Raw genomic sequence first — 21,583 nt, forward strand, 5'->3', positions numbered from 1 at the left:
TCAATATTTTCTCTTTGTGACTAGAAAATCTATGGAGACACATACCCTTTCAGTGAAAACAGTGCAGTTAGTGCTGGAATATCACAGTTAAAAATATAATGACATACACAAGAGCATATAAGGCAGAAGTTAGTAAATGTAGCAGGTAAACACGGCTTTTGAACGCCAATGACTGGATCAGTGTACATCATTATATACACACTGTATATCTGCCGTTCCCAATGAAGGTAACAAGTATCAGTTAAAGTGACCAATGACCATAAAAGATGATGTAAGGTGCAGGAGTAGTGCAATTTTTCCTTAGCTGTTCAGCAGCCTCACAGCCTGTGGAAGGAAGCTGATGAGCACTCTCGAGTGTCTTTATACTGTGGTGCCGTTTTCCGGACAGGAGCTGTTTAAGCACTAGTTTGTGAACTGAGTGTGAAGAGTCCACAGAAGCCCAATGTTCACGGCCTTGGCTTTGTAGCAGCCTTCGTGCTGGAAAGTATTCTGATTGGAAGGAAGACGGTCTCCAATGATCCTCTCTGCTTTCCTCACTATCCTCTACACTTGTGCACTTTCTATCTGACATAGTGCTGTGGGAGCCCCAGTTTAAAATGCAGCATGTCAAAACACCCAACCACTCCTCTGTAGACTGTGGTAAGAATGCTGGTGAGGAGTGACGCCTGTATCAGTTTGATGAAATTCACTATCTCCTCGGCTCCCGTCACAATCCTGTTGGTGTTCTTTGACCAGAAAATGTCCTTGGAGATTTGCATGTTAAAGAACATGATGACACCAAGGGTGTGCTGCAACTGCAGAGGACCACACTCCTCATCCTCCTGCTATGTTCTATTTGGGGTTTCTGGAGAAACCTGTCCATCGAGAAGTCGAACCTCAGACCAGTGTTTCTTTCGTCCTGGCTGTGGATCAGCAGGCCAACTCTCCACTCTCAGCTGGGTCCTGGAGGGCATGTGGGAATTTTCCCAACTGGTTTACACATTGCTTTGTGGACCGTGTTCCTCAGGGAATCCTGTGAGGATTGCTCCCGGGACTATGGGGTAATGGACTCCCTGATGCATGCCATTGGGTACCTCTACGACCGGTGTCAGTGTTGGGACCACAATGCCAGGAGTAAGTCTAATTTGTTTCAAGTGAAGGTTTCACTCCTCAAAGGTTTCCCTTCGTCATTGATTCTGTTTATAACCTATCTGGACAGAATTCACTGGCACAGCCGGGGCATTGAGGGTTGGCCGGTTTGGGAACCTCAGTGTCGCACTAGTGCTTTTTCAAGATGATTTGATTCTGTTGGCTTCATCAAGCCGTGATCTTTAGCTTTCACTGGAGCAGCTCACAGACGATTGTAAAGCGGTTGGGATGAGAATCAGCACTTTGAAGTCTGAGACCATGGTCCGTGACCGGAAAAGCGTGGAGTGCCCTCTCTCCTAGTGGAGGGATTCAAATATCTTCGGGTCTCATTCACAAGAGAAGGAAGAATGTAGCGAAAGTCGGTGCATTGTCTGCAATGATGCAGACTCTTTACCTACCTGTCGTGAAGGAGGAGCGATACAAAAAGGCAACGCTCTCGATTTACGTTGATCTACATCCCCACCATCTATGGTCATGACCCCCACCATCTATGGTCATGACCTGTGAATTGTGACCGACACACAAAAAAAAACAGATCCAGGTATGAAATGAGTTTCCTCCGCAGGGTGTCTGGGCCCATTCCCTTAGCAATGGAGTGAGAACCTTGGTCATCCGGGAGGAGGTCAGATGAGGTGGCTCGGGCATTATTTATATATTTTTTCTAAGACTCACTCTCTCAAAGGGAGATTCAACTCACACTGTATATTTGTTGCACACAACACACAGATTACCACACCCGTGCAAGGGGAGATGTCAGAGTGAAAGGGGAGCGCAAACAGTTTTGCATCTCTTGACTGGGGTGTTAGGGTCAAGGAGTACCTCGAGAGTAGTCAGAGCAGCTGTTAAGTGTCTCCTGGATGCCTCCCTTGCAAGGTGTTCTGGGTACACGCCGCCCAATGTTGTGCAAAGAGGGGGGCATCCAAATAGCTCTGGGTTGACATGAACACCCCCCACCCCCCACGCACAATCCTTATATAGCAACAATCTCTCAACACACCACCACACACAAATGTCATGAAAAGTATATACCTGTATCCTGAAGTGATTAGGATCTAGGATCAGTTACAAATTTAGATAATCATTGTAAAATCTGTGCTTGTTAGTGTTTACTTGAACATAAAGTTATTATTCTGGTGTATAAATGCCAACAGGTGGGTGGATAGGTTCAAAGTACCTTCTGCCATCTAGTGGAAGAGCATTTCATTGGTCGACCTGTCACTATACTGTATGTCCTGGCATAAAGATGAACAAAGATACATTGTTTGTCGAGAATACATCAATATTTTATGATTAGGCCAATTAAGCACAATTTCATCACATCCTGCGGTACACCTGATGATCACTCATGGAACACTAATGTGTCACTGCAAGGGCTGTTTTGTACATTTTACCACAATTTCATTACCACATTCATAAAAGAGAAGCATGACACTTTTTGGGGAAAGTCTTTGACTCGAGCATGTTGAGCCACAGCAAAAGAGGAAGGATTGGATTTCTAAATTTGATTTACAAAGCAAGCATACTGTAAACTCATGCAGTCACAGGATCAAAACCTTTTTTTTTTTTTTTTCTCAACCAAGTATTGCTATACACCTTTCTATCTTGTGGGGGGGAAAGGACACAGTAAAATAATTATAATCTCAAATTTTAGGAGTACTGAGATTGAATTTATGGGTGGTTGAGCATGTGTGCAAAAACACATTACGTAATCCATGTTTTGGGGTTTGAGCAGAAAAGTTGTTTGCGCATATATTGACCACTAGGGGGCCAGGATGGATGCAAAATGCAAAGTGGAAAAGCAGCCTATCATCATACGCGGCTCGACTAGGGGGTGCCACTCGTTATGGGGCAAACGCATCTCGGCACCGTATGAAGCAATCAAAGCGCATTTGAAAAGGCATTATAGAACAGAACTGTTTTCTCCAAACCAGGAGAGGCACGAGTTTGTCAGCTCGACCACCAGAACGAAACCACAAGACGAGAGGGAAGAAGCCCCTCCTTGCCCGTAGCCACCAGCGCGGCGGCTGACGAGACTGCGCGCTGCAGTCGCAGCCCTCTGCACCAGACTCTCGTTCCTGCTCCAGTCGTCCGATCAGCGGTAAGTGATAGAACCGTGCATGCCCCCCCCCCCCTATCCCCCAGATGGGTCTGCGGCAACATCGCGCTGCATCAGCCCGTCGTGTGTGTCATGCCTCCGAGTAGAAGCAGGTGACCCCTGCAGCCTGCAGGATCACGTAACCTATTAGAAGAAGCTTGCTTGGCGACTGACCAATGATATGCTCTACTCATTCATAACGCCCCGTGTGGTTTTCCAGTCAGATCCAGTTGGAACCAGATTTTATGAAGGACCACAAGGAACAGTTTATATATATATATATATATATATATATATATATATAAAACACACTCGAAAACAAGTTGTAAAGGCGTTAATCATCACACACTTAGTATGTCCTGGTTATAATGGCAGTAAACCTTTGGATGCATGGATGAATAGGATATTTCACCTGCACCTGAGCGGTCCGACTTTCAGTGCTGATGTTGCCTGAATTCTGCAGCTATTCCGCATCTTCTTACTGGAACTGGACTTTTCAATTGAAGCATTTCATGACTTCTGGAATGTGGGTTCGATCTGCTTTGCGAGGACATAAATCACAATTTAAAAGTGGAAACGATTTTGTGTTACAGGTTATAAGGGCTGTACATAAGTCAAATACAATAGAACTACTTTTTGGTAAGATGGGCACACAGAAAAAAATCAAAATCAAATGCTATTTTAGTGTGGGCTCTGGAGTTTATTATTATTGCGTGTGTGTGTGCGTGCCAAGTAATTCCCTATTTACAGTATATTGATGCGTTGCCTTTATTACATCATACAATATGGTTACAGTTTTAGATTATACACCTCGCTAACCCATTAAGAAGCAGCGGTCTACCAGCTCTGTTGTTTGGTAACACCACGCTGCACCCAGAGTTACACAACAGTCCACTTGTCAATGCACTTTCAGGTCACAGGACAGCCAGTTGATTTGATTGGCACAGAGCAATAATAAGATATGTACTGTATAATCCTGAGTTCCTAGTGCAGTTTTACATCCTGACCCGATCTACAGTAAAAGGGATTTGTTTTTTAATTGATGGATTGCTAACCTTAAAACAGATCATTTATTGTAAAGTCTGCATGCGGATGTAAATGTTGACAAAATACAAATTTGTCATCCATTTGGGGGAACGTAATGTGTTAACCTTCAGGTTGCTATTGGCAGGTTATCTCGCTTGCCGCTGCTGAGTAATTTGAGCAAAGCAAAATAAAACTAGCAGGATTAGGTTTGTCGTTATGTCACAGACTATGGTCCTGTGCAGTATTGCTAACTTCATGGCAGAAAATGTAATCAATCCTAACATGACGGTAGGCATGGGTATTTGTAATATTGATTTCTTTTGATGTCACTGATGGTGTCGTGGTACACTCGCCTGACTTTGGTGTGGGCAGCGTGGGGTCAGTTCCCACTCAGTGACGGAAATTTGTTCTTTGCAAAGTGTTGAGTGTGTTACACTTTAGGAAATAGGAAGAGAGCCATCTGTGTCTTAGTGAGTAAATCTACCTAAGTATCATTACTGTCTAGGTTTTTGTCAACATCATCAAGTATGTGAATAATGGACACCCTCCCCAAGTTCCAGACATTTATTAATCCCTTTCCCTGAAATGCGAAAACCATACACTTCAGCCCTGCGACCTCAAGCTCCTTTTCCCCTTGTGCCACCAACCTCATTACAGTACACAGTTCAAGAGAAAATTATATTCTACCAATGGTTACATACGGAACCAGATTTGTGCCAAAAAGAATCACACAAAACTTTTTCAATCACAAACAAAAATGAAGACTCCAAAAGAAAAGATTTTGAATTGCGAATAAAAAATAAGACTTTGAGAGATTATAATCTAACTCAAGCAAAAAACTTTTTTTTTTAAAAGTAAATTATTACTTATTAGTTATTACTTGCAATGAAAGTACTTTTTGCTTGCGATGACAATGTTCGCTTTTACGCTGCCTGTCGTTTTGTTTGCGTTTTCTTTTTGGCACAAACCTCTGGGGTGGGCAGACCTGATGAAGAATGCGTCTTCAACGGCTAATTTGTTTCGAGTGACACCTAATGCCCCCGGATGTCATCACTTTCCATGTCACTGAACCGAGCTCGCAATAGGAATGCAAGATTCAATTCTCGATCATCTTTGAAGTGTAAGTATCTGTCATTTATTATTACGTATTGATGTTTTAACACTATACTAGTAATATCTTAGAAGCACAGCCAGAATTTATCAATGATTTAGCAGCTAATAAATGTTAGCTATAGCTAGTTTATTAGTTAGCTACCATACTACTTTTTTTATTGTATACTATATGGCCATATTTCATTATCATTTTAGGATGATCTGAGAATTACATTACTGAATAAACTCAAACTCATAAATGGTACTGTCATGAGCTGTGCCCTGCAGTTCCTTTGTTGAAGCTTAGGTGGCGCTTTGCGCCCCTCTTGCCCTTTCTCTCTCCCTCTCTCTCGCTCTCTCTTCCCAGTAATCAGCACCACCTCAGGCGTGCACCTGTTGTCAATCAGCCTTCATCATTGCCTGGATTTAAGCCTGCCAGATCCAGGACTCCACTGCCAGCCTAGCAGCATTCACCCGTGGTACACCAGCTCTATTCTCGCATGTAAGCTACGCCTTTTATCACAATTGTTCTAACCTCAATTTTCTTCTTCGTACTCAGTGCTCCTTCCGTGCTCCCCGCCTCGCTGATCTCTCCAACCATGCCGTCAAGCCCTTCCACCTAGTCACGCCAGGCTGAACTGATACAATTGTATCGTGACAGGTACAGCCTAAAGGTGGAATTTGTATGAAAGGGAAGCACAAATTCTAAATAACTTGAAAAGCACGATGGTGACAAAAATAAAATAATCACAGATAAAGACCGTTTCAAATTTCCCCAGATGGAACAGCTGAGGATGAAGATTCATTCAAAGTCCCTCGAGTGATAAAGTGGTTGACTGGACAGGCACACCGGCATCTTGCAGACCGACAAACTTTCTAAGATAACTGTCTACTTTGATCATAAGTGTTTTAAGCAATGATTAAAAGTAACAATGCACTGTGTTTGTATATACAGTATATTTGATTGCAAAATAAAAAGTAAAGCAGTACATAAAAAGTCCTTCATTACAAGTCTATTTTCAACAGAATACACTGCAAGTTCATGTCAAGCTGGACAGAATATGACAACCCAGACAAGAAAATACAAGGAGCATTGAGTCAATATTAACCTAAAATATATAACTTGCTATTGTGTTAGCTCACTTACCATATCAAAACAGGCACCGAATGAACAACAAATTGGCTTTGAAAAAATTATCTTGAAAGAGAATCTTGAAAGTTGTTTCTACTTGAAACTTCATACTGATTCATGTACACAAATGCCTCATTAAAACAATCACATTTTCCAATTCTACAATTTCCACATTTCATTTTCGCTTTTCCCCTCCTTTGAGCAATCACCTTATTGTGGTGGAGGCGTTTGTGTGTCCCAATGATCCCAGGAGCTAAGTTGTCAGGGGCTTTATCTCCCAGGTAGGTCACCCATTTCCTGGGTGAGGGACCAGTCAAAGAACACTCAAAGACCCTCTATGATGATGATAATAAATGGGCGCCAATTTCCCTCGCCCGGGCACGGGTCACCGGGGCCGCCCTCTGGGGCTCGATGGTGAGCGCTTGGTGGCCCATAGGGCCCTGCCACGCAAAGCTCGAAGAGGCACCGTGAGTCCCCCTTCCCATGGGTTCACCACCTGTGGGAGGGGCCAAGGTGGTCGGGTGCATAGAGATCTGGGTGGCAGCCAAAGGCGGGGACTTTGGCAATCCAATGCTTGGCTACAGAAGGTGGCTCTAGGGATATGGAATGTCACCTCTCTGGCAGAGAAAGAGCCTGAGCTCGTGTGCAAGGTCAAGAAACTCTAACCGGACAGTTGGACTTCTGTGCTCGTCAGGGACTGACTAACAAACACTGTGTTCAGAGATTAGGGTGTCCACACTTGCACTTGGCACCAGGACACCCCAGGTCGCAGTTCGATGATTGACTTTGCGGTCGTGTCATCGGACTTGCGGCCGCATGTCTTGGACACTCGGCTGAAGAGAGGGGCGAAGCTGGTGGTGAGTTGGCTCCGATGGCGGGGGAAGATGCTGGTCCAACCTGGCAGACCCAAACATATTGTGAGGGTCTGCTCGGAACATCTGGCAGAGTCTCCTGTCAGAACGAGCTTCAACTCCCGCTTCCGACAGAACTTCGACCACATCGCAAGTGGGGCGAGGGACATCGAGTCCAAGTGGACCATGTTCTGCGGCTCCATTGTTGAGGTGGTCGACTGGAGCCGTGGCCGTAAAGTGGTCGGTGCCTGTTGTGGCGGCAATCCCCGAACAAGTTTGTGGACACCAGCGGTAATGGATGCTGTCGACACCTGCCACATCCCCGGCCACGTCCTTGGTCAAGGCGCCCTTCTATCGGATGATTCCTGCTGAGTCATCTTATCGCTTATTCTCTTTTCCATTTTTCTGTGTAAAACGCAGGATGACTGGAGATGTAGCTTTATAATAAATTTAATATCTTATTGTAAATAGGTTATATACAATATTTGGCTATTCTATCCACGTCTGGAGCGGACATCCTCTATTGCTACTCTTACGTTTAAGCACCATTTTTGCTCATCCGATCGGCCAGTGTTGTATTTGTTGCACTGGTCTTTTGTATTTTCACGTTGAGGTGCTGTGGGGCGTGGCCCTGGTTGTGGTCCCAGTGCAACCGCGAAACTCGCGTAACATCGGCGACAAGAGTTGATCCGCTAGTACATCTTATATTAATTAGGAAACATACTTACAATTATCTAATTAGTTTTTATGTATGTTAATGTTAAATGTATTAAGTGACGGAACGATGTTCGGGATTATGTCACAACACAGAATGAACTAATCAAATTCAGAAATGGCCAATAAAACCAGAAAACTATAGTATAATATTAATATTTTCATGGAGGATGCATTTGGGATTAGCCTTTGAAGGTGGTAATAGTGAAAAATGAAGTGAAACAGACAAGGATTTTCGTCAATTCTTTTCCAGAATGAGAATACTTAAAGAGAAGGATGCTATTCATGCGGCACAGCTTGAAGCAGGCATCAGGTGCAGGTGGAGATGTGCCTGGCTCAAGTTGGAGGCCAAAACAAAAAAAGCAAAGAAATGAGGCAAATTAAATATTAATCTTAAATTTGTACATCAACATGGACTGTGTGCTATAAATAAATGTTTTTCTGCGTGAAGAAAACTGGTTTATTTTGCCTTATTGTACTATTCAGTCTTCCAGATTGCCTGATTTATGTTAAAATAAAGTAAATTCTCTGCAGGGGCCTGGGGGATCCCCCCGGACCACCCCCGCCCCACAATGTTTTTCATTTTTATTTTTTTTGGTCACCTTTTTTATGTTGTATGTATGTATGCATGTTTATACGAACAAAAGGACAAGCTTGCTAGGCTACATTGCGTTTCGTTTGCCTGCTTGCGAGTCATATCGTATTCAAAGTATGTGAACATACCTCAAGCAATCCTTGAACGAATTGATCAGATTGGACATTCCTAAAAGCTTCATGTTCTGCCTTAAGAATAGGCAAGGACCCAGAAGAGAAAGTCGATGGCGCAAGCTCTACAGAAAAAGCTAAACTCCTCTATTTTAGTTTAACCTATTTTCAATAAGATATTCCATTTATTATAAAGCTACATCTCTAGTCATCCTGTGTTTTACACAAAAAAAAATGGAAAAGAGAATAAGCGATAACGCCTCAGTAGCTAACCTTTAAAAGAGCAAGAGCCCCGACACTTGTCAGTTTGAAACTTCAATAGCGCATTCCTCAACTTTCTCAGTCTTTTTTTGCCACCTGTCCCAGCTTTTTTGGAACGTGTTGCAGCTATAAAATTCGAAGTTAATGATTATTTTCTAAAAACAATAAAGTTTATCAGTTTGAACATTAAATATCTCGTCTTTGTAGTGTATTCAATTAAATATAGGTTGAACATGATTTGCAAATCATTGTATTCTGTTTTTATTTATGTTTAACACAACGTCCCAACTTCATTGGAAACGGGATTGTACAAATAGAAGGTCCTAAACCCTTCATCTTCTTTCTCACATATCTTTGTATGGGCCCAAATGATTGTGGGTAGCTATCACTTAGTTACCAAGATCAAAAGTAAATCATAAAATAAGCTGTTACTGGTTATATGAGTTTGCAAATAAGCATTGAGCAAGTAAATAACTGTAAGATTGTATGGTGTCATTTGAGTGACTTCCACTATAGCTCCATCTGAAGTGTAATTTTAGGTTAAAATAAAATGAGAAACCTTTTGTTAAAAAAAAAAAAAAACACCTCAAACAACTCTCAAACATCCTGAATCAATACAAAAGTAAAATCCACCTTGACTTCCAACTCCCAGCGCCAATATCCAATCAGGCATTCCTGATGTGGTTTAATCTTTTACGTTACATTTCCAGCTTATTCCAGTTCAGACTTGTTGTGTGCCTTCCCTCATATCATGCTTTCTCTTTGGCACAAGTCCCACAACATATCAAATGAACAAAATCAGTACCTCAATTTAAAACACAACCATAAACGTGTAGAGACAACCTTTTTTTTCATCTGCTTTTATTCCTGATTCTACTGGATCATAATGCTTTCTCCCATCTTTAGTGTGGGATTTTATGATGGAGTGAACCACCTTTTATCTTTTCCTCTGAAAGGAACTAAAGAAATGAAGTTGTATGATTGATATTATTGTCATGTCCTCCAGCTCTTTATTTTGCCCCGCGCCACACACCAAAACATTGCTTCTCTGAAGCATATAGATGCAGTCTTGTGTAACGCTCTGTAAACCAGTTTCATCCAGTTCATGAGGTGTTGCCAAGTAACCGGCTATGTGATGTGTGGGATAATCGGGGTGTCCACTGTGTCAAAGCAGAAAGCAAGAGTTTTCCCCATTTTGTATTACATAATGATTTGGAAAACAAGAGAGAACCGAGACTCATTTTCTTAGCTTCATTTTATTAGAATTTGGAAAGCAAGCAAGAATTTGAAATGGTGTCTGATTTTTTTTTTTTTTTTTTTTTTTTTTTTTTTGTCATAGCAGCTCTCTTTGTAGAAGTGAGAGTTCCTTGTATTCGCTGACCTTCTTTCTAGGTCTTTCTAGGTGAAAATGTCTATTTTCTTTCCGGAAGCATGTGCTGTTATCAGAGTTATGCTTCTCACTCACGTTGAGCATGCACTCTCACATCGGTCAAGTTATTTATTGAATTGGATATTGTCTACCTGTTGCCAAATTTAATCCCTATTTGTCCGCTTCCCTCCTTCTCCCTCCTTCTCCCTCCTTCTCCCAACCCCAGGTGACCTATTTGTTGAGGATAGAAAAGGGCAGCTGCTGCCTCTCTCAAATTCTGTATGACTCCTGTCATGGCATCCTCTGTGATCAGCCGTCATCTTGCGCTGTCCCGCCACAAAAACCTACGCCTCAGTCTTTCAGGTAAAATGATTGTTGATGGTTAAACAAATACCAATACCTGTATGTAACTTTGTCACATAAGTTCTACTCTTTATTAATTTCACAATTTATAGAAATGATATCTGCTTTTTATCCATCATTATAAACTATTTTCAGGCATTTCACAACATTGACGACATGTTTACGTCAAGAACTTTACCCTGTAAAACAATTTCATTTGATGAATGAGAACAAAATCCAGAGTAATGGTATTTAGATAAAATTTTTAAACCTGTGTGAGAAAGAATCATATTTGATAACTTGAGTGGATGTTTAAACTGAAGTCTGCAAGCTCTGCTTTTAAGCAGCAGAACCTTGGGATTTCTTCCAACCCAATCAAAGAAAACAAAAATACAATAATGAAATTTTGAAAGGAAATATTGTATAATACTGATATATTATTTTATTTTTATTTTAATAATAACAATAATAACAATTTTGTATTTTTTTGTAAAGTCAGGAAAATAAATAAAAAAAAATCATAATATACTCAAATATTTATCTAGTTGTGAATTTTTGAATAGCTAAATATTTCAATAAGTTTTCTGGGCAGCAAACAAATTGGATCTTTGTATTTGAAATCATACTGTAAGTGACCCTGAAAATGACGAACCGCAGCGTGGACAACATTAAAGAGGTTGAAAAGGTTATGTTATCTTTGCAATGTTTGACTAACCTATGTAGAATGGAGGACAGCAAAAGATAAACAATGTGTAGGAGGCAGTTTTGCGGTTCCAAAAAGTATTTACAAGAATTAATTTGATTTTTGGACCATGAACTGTATGGGAATTTGAAAAACCAGGAAGAATTTCTGAGACATACACAAGCTTTAGATGATTAATGAAAACAGCTCATGTGCAAGAAGACAATATTGTAAAGTAGTATTCTAAAACAAAGCCAGCCAGTGTTTTTAGTTTTGCAGATTACAGTGTGTAAATTAATGGTCAGCGGTCTTCACTTGCAAAGTACTTTTCTACCTTCAAGGTGCTCAAGGCACTTTAACCCTCACCTCAGTGAGACTTGCTCTACCAACCGTCAGTATAAGTCCAACATTTGTTTTACTATGGAAATTATTATTATTTTATTATTAGGCTGTTTGACAAGCATCTGGTGAATAGATAAGATTCAACACAATGTGTACTGATAGAAGCAGTAAACAGACATCATCAGATTAAGTAAGTAAGAATTCCAAACACACCTCATCCTTTATCCCACTGTCAAAGATAATTGTAAAAACATGTTTTTTTTTCCATTGGTTTGGGTTACATTGAAAAATGTTTTACCTTTTTGCTTTTAGTTAGGCTAAAAAAAGTACATACTCTCAAAAGACTCTCAAAGATGAGATATCAATTTAGTAACTATTTCACCACTATTTTACAATACTTTTTACACCAGTTGATCTGACTAATGATGTGAAAATACAACAGCAATAACTTTGGTATATAGTAATGCACCGGTGAATTTGAACGTGAAAAAAGTACATCGCAGACATTGTGTTATTATCATGGGGTGGTGTTTTTATTCATCCAAAAATACATATTTTTATTAAACTGCTACTTCCACAGGCTACCTGCTGACTCAGACACAGTGAAACGTGTCTGAGTCACAAACAAAACTTTGATTGACATTCTCAAAGTGGCTGCTACTCAGCACAAAAATTTGCAATTTCATGTTAGGCAACAGCTTCACTACAAAATAGTTTGGATTGGCGGAATTCTATATTCCATTCAATGCGCTAAAATATATCTACCGTAACTTCTCGTGTTGTAATGCATGATAAACCCCTCCCACTAAAAATCTTCAAAAGTTAATAGTGCATATAATACATAGGTATAGTAAAGGTTATAAAAAACTATTCCACAATGAAATGAGGTATATTACTAGTTATATATTTTGGAAAAGACAGATTAGTCTGAATTGTAATTGTATGTGAAGTTACAAGATACTTAAATCTATTTAGTCCTGAATAATGTTTTATATTGTGGCTGTGAGTGTTTAGTTTTGACTAGACTTTACATCGGAAGCAAGGTAGTTAGAGCGTCTGTCTCACAGTTCTGAGGACCGGGGTTCAATTCCCGGCCCCGCCTGTGTGGAGTTTGCATGTTAACCCCGTGCCTGCGTGGGTTTTCTCTGGGCACTCCGGTTTCTTCCCACATCCCAAAAACATGCATGGTAGGTTAATTGTAGACTCTAAATTGGCCAAGGGTGTGAATGTGAGTGTGAATGGTTGTTTGTTTATGTGTGCCCTGCAATTGGCTGGCAACCAGTTCAGGGTGTACCCCGCCTTCTGCGTGAAGATAGCTTGGATAGGCTCCATCACTCCCGCGACCCTTGTGAGGATAAGCAGCTCAGAAAATGGATGGATGGATAGACTTTACACCGATCTGATCGGCTTGATCGGTATCGGCCGATAATTACCATTTTATGCTGATCGTCTTTAATGTGATAATTCGCCGGTCCGATCAATGACGTCATTGCTCCGCAAAAGACATTTACTCCACGTCGCCGTCGTGTACCGATCCAAAAGCTTGTTTATTTTTAGCCTTGTCACGTGTCTTGTGATGTAGTACTGTAACTATCTGACGGCCAATAAAGTTTTATTTCAATCTTGTCAGTGAAAAAAAATTCGGCAGTGTGGGAGTTTTTTGTAAGGCATGGATCAGACTACACGACAAATTTTGTCTTTCACGATTGTCTGCAATACCACCGCATCCCATTTTTTACGATCACTGGGCTTTATCTTGTCAACTCAAACGCAACCGGATACACTTGTTACCATGGCGACGACAACAACAATCAATAATAAAATAAAGAAAACCCTGTGGTGGTCATCACCGATGCTCAGGAGAGGACGTTCATTCACGGATTGCTTGAGGTATGTTCACCTACTTTTAATACGGTACAGCTTCCAAGCAGGCAACCAAACGTCCTGTGACCTACCAAGCTAGTGCTAGCACTAACGGTTGTATGTAAACATGCCGGCGTTCTGTCGAATCATGTTCTAAGGTTTCGGTGTGTGCAAGTAATTTAATTACAGTAAAGTAATTTAATTACATTAAGTTAGCACCCATTATTTCTGTCTTGTTGTAATGTTGGTTTGACCTGACTGAAAACTTAAAACTTATCTCAGTGGCCAATCCTTGAACGGCCCCTAGAGGTCATTAATGTTTTACCTTTTGTCTAAAATGTGAAAGAGTACTTTTGAAGATACTCAGTATACAGTACACAAGTATATACAGTAAATGAAAAGTCATTTAAATAGACACTTTGCTCCATCTTGTGATCAGATCGGTGATTGGTTATCGTTTTTTCAAACTCACTGATCATTGATCGGCCTAAAAAATCCTGATCGTGTAAAGCCTAGTTTTGACACTGCAGCTTTAAGGAGATAGTTTCACCTCCCACGTGCACATTGACATCTGAGCTGACTTGCACAATGTACTGAAAATTAGACGGGTCATCTGTCTGGATGGCACTTTAACGCCTGGTGCAATATAATAAAAACATCGTTAACACACAACAAGATGCAGACGGGGAATAAAAACATTCACATTACAACTATTTAGGGGACTATCTGACATAGAACAGCTTTTTAAAACCTATATATGACGACACTAGGCATGCTAGGACATCCTTTGATAGCAAGCCACCATGTTTTAAGGGTGACGTCATCATTATCCACTTTCTTAATAATATGTGGGGCAATCAAAAAGTAGTAAGCCCACTTTTCCTCTAGCTTTATTTATTGCAATAGAAAGGCAATGTACACATATAAAATGAAGCCCAAAAGTGTGGATTTCATCGCTACGTTTCAATATAATCTCTCTTTTTCTTCATGCCTCGATCAGACTAGAGGATTTTAGCCCTGATATTGGCCCGATTAGCTATCGTTGGCTATTTCCCAGATCGAGCCCGACATATTTTGTCGGGAATGACAGAACTTTATGTAGTGTTTCATGTATGACGTTTAATTTTTGGGGATCTTTTCCATGTAGTGTGACATATCAATGACAACTCTCCGACAGTGCACCTTGACATCGACGAATAGGATTGCGTATTGTGACCGGTGCATCGCCAACCGTGTTTACAGTTGTGAACATACTTCGTCGCCGTTATTATCTGTTATTCACGCGCACGAACGAATGTTTACCAAATCTTTCGCGCATGATTCAACAGATCGCCGGCATGTTTACATACTGTACAACCATTAGCTCGCCACGCTAGAAAACGTTTTGTTGCCTGCTTTGCGATCGGTATCATATGAAAAGCATGTGAACATACCTCAAGCAATCCTTGAATGAACATCCTCTACCGACCACACGTTTTTCCTCATTTTGTTCTTTTGTTTTCAGCGCACAATGCATCCATCAGACTCAGAATCAGAATCATCTTTATTTGCCAAGTATGTCCAAAACACACAAGGAATTTGTTTCCGGTAGTTGGAGCCGCTCTAGTACAACAATTTACAGAACACTTTGGAGACATAAAGACATTGACAAAAAACAATTGTGCAAAAAGATGCAGAGTCCTCTAGCACTTTCAGCAGTTCGAATGACTAATATTGCAATAGTCCGGTGCAATGACCATAGTGCAAAGGGCGCTGAGACTTCAAGGAGTGTATGCGGTTTAAAGTGACGAGTAGTGCGATAATCTGGGACAATGTTGGTTGTGCAAATGTTACAGATACTCCTCAAGTCAAAGTTTTTCCTCATTTTCAAGTCAAAAAACTCAAGTCAAAAAATTGCCATCTTATTGTAATGGAATTATAGGTTAGGTGTTTAAGAAGTTATCGCAAGAGGGAAGAAGCTGTTGGAATGTCTACTAGTTCTAGTTTGCATTGATCGGTAGCGCCTACCTGAGGGAAGGAGCTGGAAGAGATGGTGACCGGGGTGCGGAGGGTCCGAGAGGATTTTGCACGCCCTTGTCTTAGTTCTGGCAGCGTGCAAGTCCTCAATGGTGGGTAGGGGGGTACCGACAATCCTTTAAGCAGTTTTGATTGTCCGTTGCAGTCGGAGTTTGTCCTTTTTTGTAGCAGCACCAAACCAGACTGTGATGGAAGAACACAGGACCGATTCGATGACCGCTGTGTAGAACTGTCTCAGCAGCTCCGGTGGCAGGCCGTGCTTTCTCAGAAGCCGCAGGAAGTACATCCTCTGCTGGGCCTTTTTGAGGACGGAGTTGATGTTGGTCGCCCACTTCAGGTCTTGAGAGATTGTAAATCCCAGGAACTTGAAGGTCTCGACGGTTGACACAAGGCAGCTGGACAACGTGAGGGGCAGCTGTGGCGAAGGATGCCTCCTGAAGTCCACGATCATCTCTACAGTCTTGAGCGTGTTCAGCTCCAGGTTGTGTCGGCCGCACCACAGCTCCAGCCGCTCCGCTTCCTGTCGATATGCAGACTCGTCACCGTCCTTGATGAGGCCGATGACAGTGGTGTCATCTGCAAACTTCAGGAGTTTGACAGTCGGGTTCGCTGAGGTGCAGTCGTTCGTGTCGAGAGAGAAGAGCAGCGGACAAGAGGACACAACCTTGGGGCGCCCCATTGCTGATGCTGCGTGTGGATGAGGTGGCCTCCCCCAGCCTGACCTGCTGTGTCCTGCCCGTCAGAAAGCTGTAAATCCACTGGCATATGGCAGGTGAGACGCTGAGCTGGAGAAGCTTGGATGAAAGGAGTTCAGGGATGATGGTGTTGAACGCTGAGGTGAGGTCCACGAACAGGATCCTCGCATAGGTCACTGCACTGTCGAGGTGTTCTCGGATGAAGTGCAGTCCCATGTTGACTGCATCATCCGCAGACCTGTTCGCTTGGTAGGCAAACTACAGGGGGTCTAGCAGGGGACCTGTGACACTCTTGAGGTGGTCCAGCACGAGACGTTCAAAGGACTTCATGACCACAGATGTCAAAGCGACAGGCCTGTAGTCATTCAGACCCGAGATTGCAGGTTTCTTGGGGACTGGAATGATGGATTCTGTCCAGTCGTGTTGACCGGTGACACGTTTTCTGGTTCCGCCTCTCCGAGAGTGTTTCATTTGAGAATACAAAGCCCAGTGATTGTAAAAGACGGGATACGGTGGTATCGGAATACTGTAATGTCGTGTAGTGTTGCTACTATCTGACCGAGATACGGCAAGATTTAGAAGTACTTAGTCTGACGTTGTGCAATTGTGAAAGACCAAATTTGTCTTGTAGTCTGATCCAGGCATAACACCGACGGTCCATCAATGCCAGCCTCGTGAACTACAGTAGGCAGCGCTTTTAACTTGTTTGACCTGAGAAAACGTGGTAAGTAGTGTGGTCATACTGATCAACAGCAATTATTCAAATAACACAGAGTGACGAAGCCACAATGACTTTCGGTAAGTAAGTAAGTCGAGGTCAAAAATCGATTGAAACATTTTTTGGGGTCAGGTAACGTGTTTGCTAGCTTGCGTTTACAAAACACCTATCCACAGGAAACTCCTGTATTATTTTTATTGTGTATTGGCAAAAATATAAATGGTAGCTGAAAACTAATTTTATTGACATCAATGTGTTCATATTGATATAGCATTTGACACAATCAAGTGTGGAAAACAACATGGATCATCTGGTGTCCGTTTTCATTGATGCATTTCTAAAGGCGATGGAAGTTGGCTTCCACTCGCTCCAATATTGCTCTGTTGATTTGGGTGACATTTTTTTCAGTGACTCTATCACAATTAATTCCATATTTGAAAAAAAAAAAATAGAATCGTGTCTTGTTTTCTACTACTTTAGTTGAGCAGCAAGGTTGATTGTGTACTCAAAACAACGTTTGTGTTACGCATCACGGAATTCTGGGCTTCTAATCATTTGAGATTTCAAAATTTCATACGTTTTCTAGACACTCCGTTCCAGACTTCTCGGAAAAAAAATAACAATCAAAATAATTATTTGTGACATTTGAGTAAAATAGATGATCATTTATATGTGACGGTTGATGCAAGTTCTCAGGCTGACAGTCATCGATGACTGGCATAATTGTCGCAGGATATCATTGAAAACATCAATGGTGAAGTGTTAAGTTCGTATTTGTCAGTTTTTGTACTAAGATTTATCTCTGTGTTTTAATCCCTGATTTTGTTGTTCGCGTTGATTTCATCCTTCTCGTCTTTGTGTTGATTTAAATCTTATAGAGTTAAATCTTTGTGCAACTTCTGTCATTTTGTGCAACTCCCAGTCATCGAAGATGTATTCACCAAAGAGTAAACGATTAAATCACTCGTTATTGTTTTAAATTTGCTCATTTCTGTCCTTAGAGTACTTCACATTTACTTTTCAGAAAATCTGACTGTGTCAGGTTGCTGTGTTTGCTCGTATAATCGAACGGCTAAGTGTGCTGGCCATTCATTTGGAACAATGTAATGATTTTTTTGACAGGAACTACTTGAGATGTTCAAAGGGTGTTTACTAGCAGCTGATAATGTACACCGATGGAATTTTCTGACGCAATCAGAATCCAGTATTCACCAAGCCCCTGGTATAATACAGTGTGCTCTCACACAACCATTGGAGCTGCGCTTCCAAGCAAATTAAAAAAACGCGGACCGATCAGTATTTTATTTTAATTTTTTTTAGATATTTACATTTTTTTTAAATAGAGCTGTGGTAACAGTCTTGGAAACAAATAATTTTCCATGCAACAGTTTCCATTTTCCATAATTTTCCAGACCTGGAAATCTATTAAATACAATTCCATACTGTTCCATACTTTCCATAATTCCGTTGGAACCCTGGGGATTATACGACGTACCTTTGCACCAACATCTAAACCCCTCGTTCATGTCTACGCTGTTTGTTTTGTTGATGCTGTTTTAATGGCACGGGCGATAAAATTGTCAATTGGCATTTCAAGCCTTTGCAGAATTAGTTGATAGTTTTCAGGTATAGCTGACTGGAAAGTCTGCCGCGAGCACTACTCGCTATTCATCTACTTTGGCTGCTCTAGGTGTTGCGCGCTAAATTAGTCCGCCGGGTGTGATGTTTTTCCAAAATATAGTACCTCATTCCAGATCCAGCGTGCGCCCACAATTTTGCATTTAGTGACGACATAGTGCTGCTGTGCTGCTCCATTCTGGTGATAGCGCCGGTTGCAAAGTCATTCCGACTTATCAGCTATGGCTTTCGGCTTGTGATAATGCTACCTTCGTATTGTATTGTTTGCGAGCAATGCTATTTTGCTGAACTAGTTCGTGCCGTCATCAGCCTCACAGTTCTGAGGACCGGGGTTCAAATCCTGGCCTCGTCTGTGTGGAGTTTGCATGTTCTCCCGGTGGAGAGATAATTCTTAGCACAACCCCTCTCACTCACATTCACACCTCCGGGAAATTTAGAGTCTTCAATCAACCTACCATGCATGTTTTTGGGATGCGGGAGGAAACCCCAGTGAAACCCCACGCAGGCATGGGGACGACATGCAAACTTCATGGGAAATGCACAATAAAATAAAATTATGTCATAGATTTCCCTGTCAAGCAGAAATGAAGCCACATCGCTTGTATCAAATTTCAGGCACCTTTCGAACAGTATGTATCCTAGTTTTGTTTCGTTCTCTATCAAATTCCCTTTGTTTAGCCTTTCTGGTCTCTTCGCTCTGCTAGTGTTTCCTTGTATTAGAAGACCCAGTTGTTGGCAAATGAGGGAAAGCCTCCACGTCCACCATTTTTCCCAGAGTTTCCGTCTGGCATAAATGCGCTTACACAAGAAAATGATGGAGCTACTCCCGGGCCACACCTCCAGTCTTTACAGTGTCTAATTGGACAGTTATCTCTGTCACAGAGACTTTTAAAATAGTAATGAAATTCATTTAGAGGCTGGGGAGGGATGACTTTTGAAAAAATACTTTAAATAAATGTTTTACTCTCAGGACATCCAGAGAGTTATACCACATATACCACATTTTTTTTCAACTGCTTACGACACCTTGAAACAAAACTTTTTTTTAATATATATCAAACCTTCAAGCAAGTATTTAATCTACAAATCGTGAACATTTCTGAAAAAATAGAATTTATTAGTAGGTTAAATTAAATTGAGCTCATAGGTTTTTGACTGCCCCTCGTAACAATAATATGACCAGCAGGTTTTTGTGGGGGAATGTGGGGGTAAAGGTTTGTACAAACGCTTTGAAATTTCAGGTATTATTAGTTTTTCAAATTGTGTTTCGTGTTTTCAGGATGCCGATATGCAAGCAAAGCGGCACCAAAGGTCCAGGTGGACTTTGATTATAATGGACCCTCCATGAAAACTGAAGTCCCTGGGCCAAGATCACAGGTAACACACACATAAACCTGCAACCAGTAGACAGATAGAAGTACAGTATATAATGTATATATAATATATAATAATAGTACCATAATTTACTCTTATTTCTATCTTTAGGAGCTGACAAAACAACTGGGAGAAATTCAGGTAAATTGAGGTGTGTGTCTGTGTGTGCACGTATGTGTGTTGTGGTCTGCAAGGTACAGTTGTCCGGTCAAGCAACATCACTATGAAAATGGCTGCCACATTTGGAAAATGCATTTTAGTGCACATAACTAAAGACAATTTGTCAGCTCATGTACAGTGGATATAAAAATGTCTACACACCCCTGTTTAAATGCCAGATTTCTGTGATATAAAAAATGAGACCAGGATAAATAATTTAACATTTTCCTCCATTAATTAATTCCCCCACTCAAAAGAAACCCCAAGGTGTTATAACGGGTTGAGGCCAGGAGTCTGTGCAGACCAGTCAAGTTCATCCATACCAAACCCTATAGAACACTTTCGGATGAATTAGAGTGGAGACTAAAGGCCTTTTCACACTGCACTTTGCCCTCAACCTTCCCATTCGTTGTGTGTGCTGAGGGGGCGTCAGTGCGTTTTGATGTGACACTGAGCGTCAATGCAGAAGGCGTCTGATGCGCAGTGTCGCGTCGTCTGATAGAATTTTTTTTTTATTCGGGAGCGTTGACGTGGTGACTTCAAAAAGATCCTACAATGGGAGCGGGGCTGGCTGAGTTCTATTTTGACTGACGTGTACTCTAAACGGTTTACAGTACAAGGCAAGGGGGAAATAGAGGAAGGCGTAATAATTGCAGTGTCCCACTATCCCGAACTTTGGGCCAGTAGAAAAAATAATATAGCGAGACGTCTCTGCGGGAGGCTTTCAAACTCCCTTTGAAAGCTCCCTGCTCAGCCTGAAATACACCTCAAAGCACTCTTCATGGAACTAGAAAGCTCATGAATGAGTTTAAACTCTGAGTTGGTGACGTGAAATTAGTATGTGATATTCCCATTCCCTTTTTTTTTTTTTTTTTTTGTTTTTTGTTTTTTTTGCTGCTGCTTCACTTCCTCCTCCTTAAAATAAAATAAAATACGCAAGTTAGGGCTTTCTTTTCCAACAATGACAAGTACATATTGCGAACTTGCAGTCCACTCAGTGGGGAAAGTCTCCTGACTTCCTTGTAGGCTGTTGCGTCACCACTTCCAAATATAGGATGGCCACACCTCCGTTCCTGTCGTCGTCGTCATTTCACACTGAGCAAGTGTACTGTCAAAGGGCCTTGAGAGCCAGGCCTTCTCTTCTCTTATCAGTGTGTAACCTCACAAATGCACGCCTGGGAAAATGGTCATAAATTCCCATAAACACACTCCTAAACCTTGTGGAAAGCCTTTCCAGAAGAGTTTAAGCTGTTATAATTGCAGAGGGCTGGACCGATGTCATGTTAAACCCTATGTATTAAGAATAAAATGTCACTTGAAGGGGACATATTTTGCCAAACCAACTTTTTCTAGTATTTGGGATGTAATATAGGCTCTATGG

General features: G+C 41.4%; 1 protein-coding gene across 1 annotated transcript in view; it reads left to right on the top strand.

The window, feature by feature from the left end:
* Positions 1 to 2,917: 2,917 nt before the first annotated feature.
* Positions 2,918 to 21,583, top strand: part of abat (4-aminobutyrate aminotransferase) — a 44,468-nt gene continuing 25,802 nt past the window's right edge. The window contains exons 1-4 of the mRNA XM_061699616.1: positions 2,918 to 3,226; positions 10,600 to 10,736; positions 19,949 to 20,046; positions 20,155 to 20,184. Of these exons, the coding sequence (XP_061555600.1) occupies positions 10,655 to 10,736; positions 19,949 to 20,046; positions 20,155 to 20,184 (210 nt within the window). The 5' untranslated portion in view covers positions 2,918 to 3,226; positions 10,600 to 10,654. The remainder of the gene's footprint in view (positions 3,227 to 10,599; positions 10,737 to 19,948; positions 20,047 to 20,154; positions 20,185 to 21,583) is intronic.

The sequence above is a fragment of the Phycodurus eques genome, chromosome 16, assembly GCF_024500275.1.
Source record: "Phycodurus eques isolate BA_2022a chromosome 16, UOR_Pequ_1.1, whole genome shotgun sequence".
Lineage (NCBI taxonomy): Eukaryota > Metazoa > Chordata > Actinopteri > Syngnathiformes > Syngnathidae > Phycodurus > Phycodurus eques.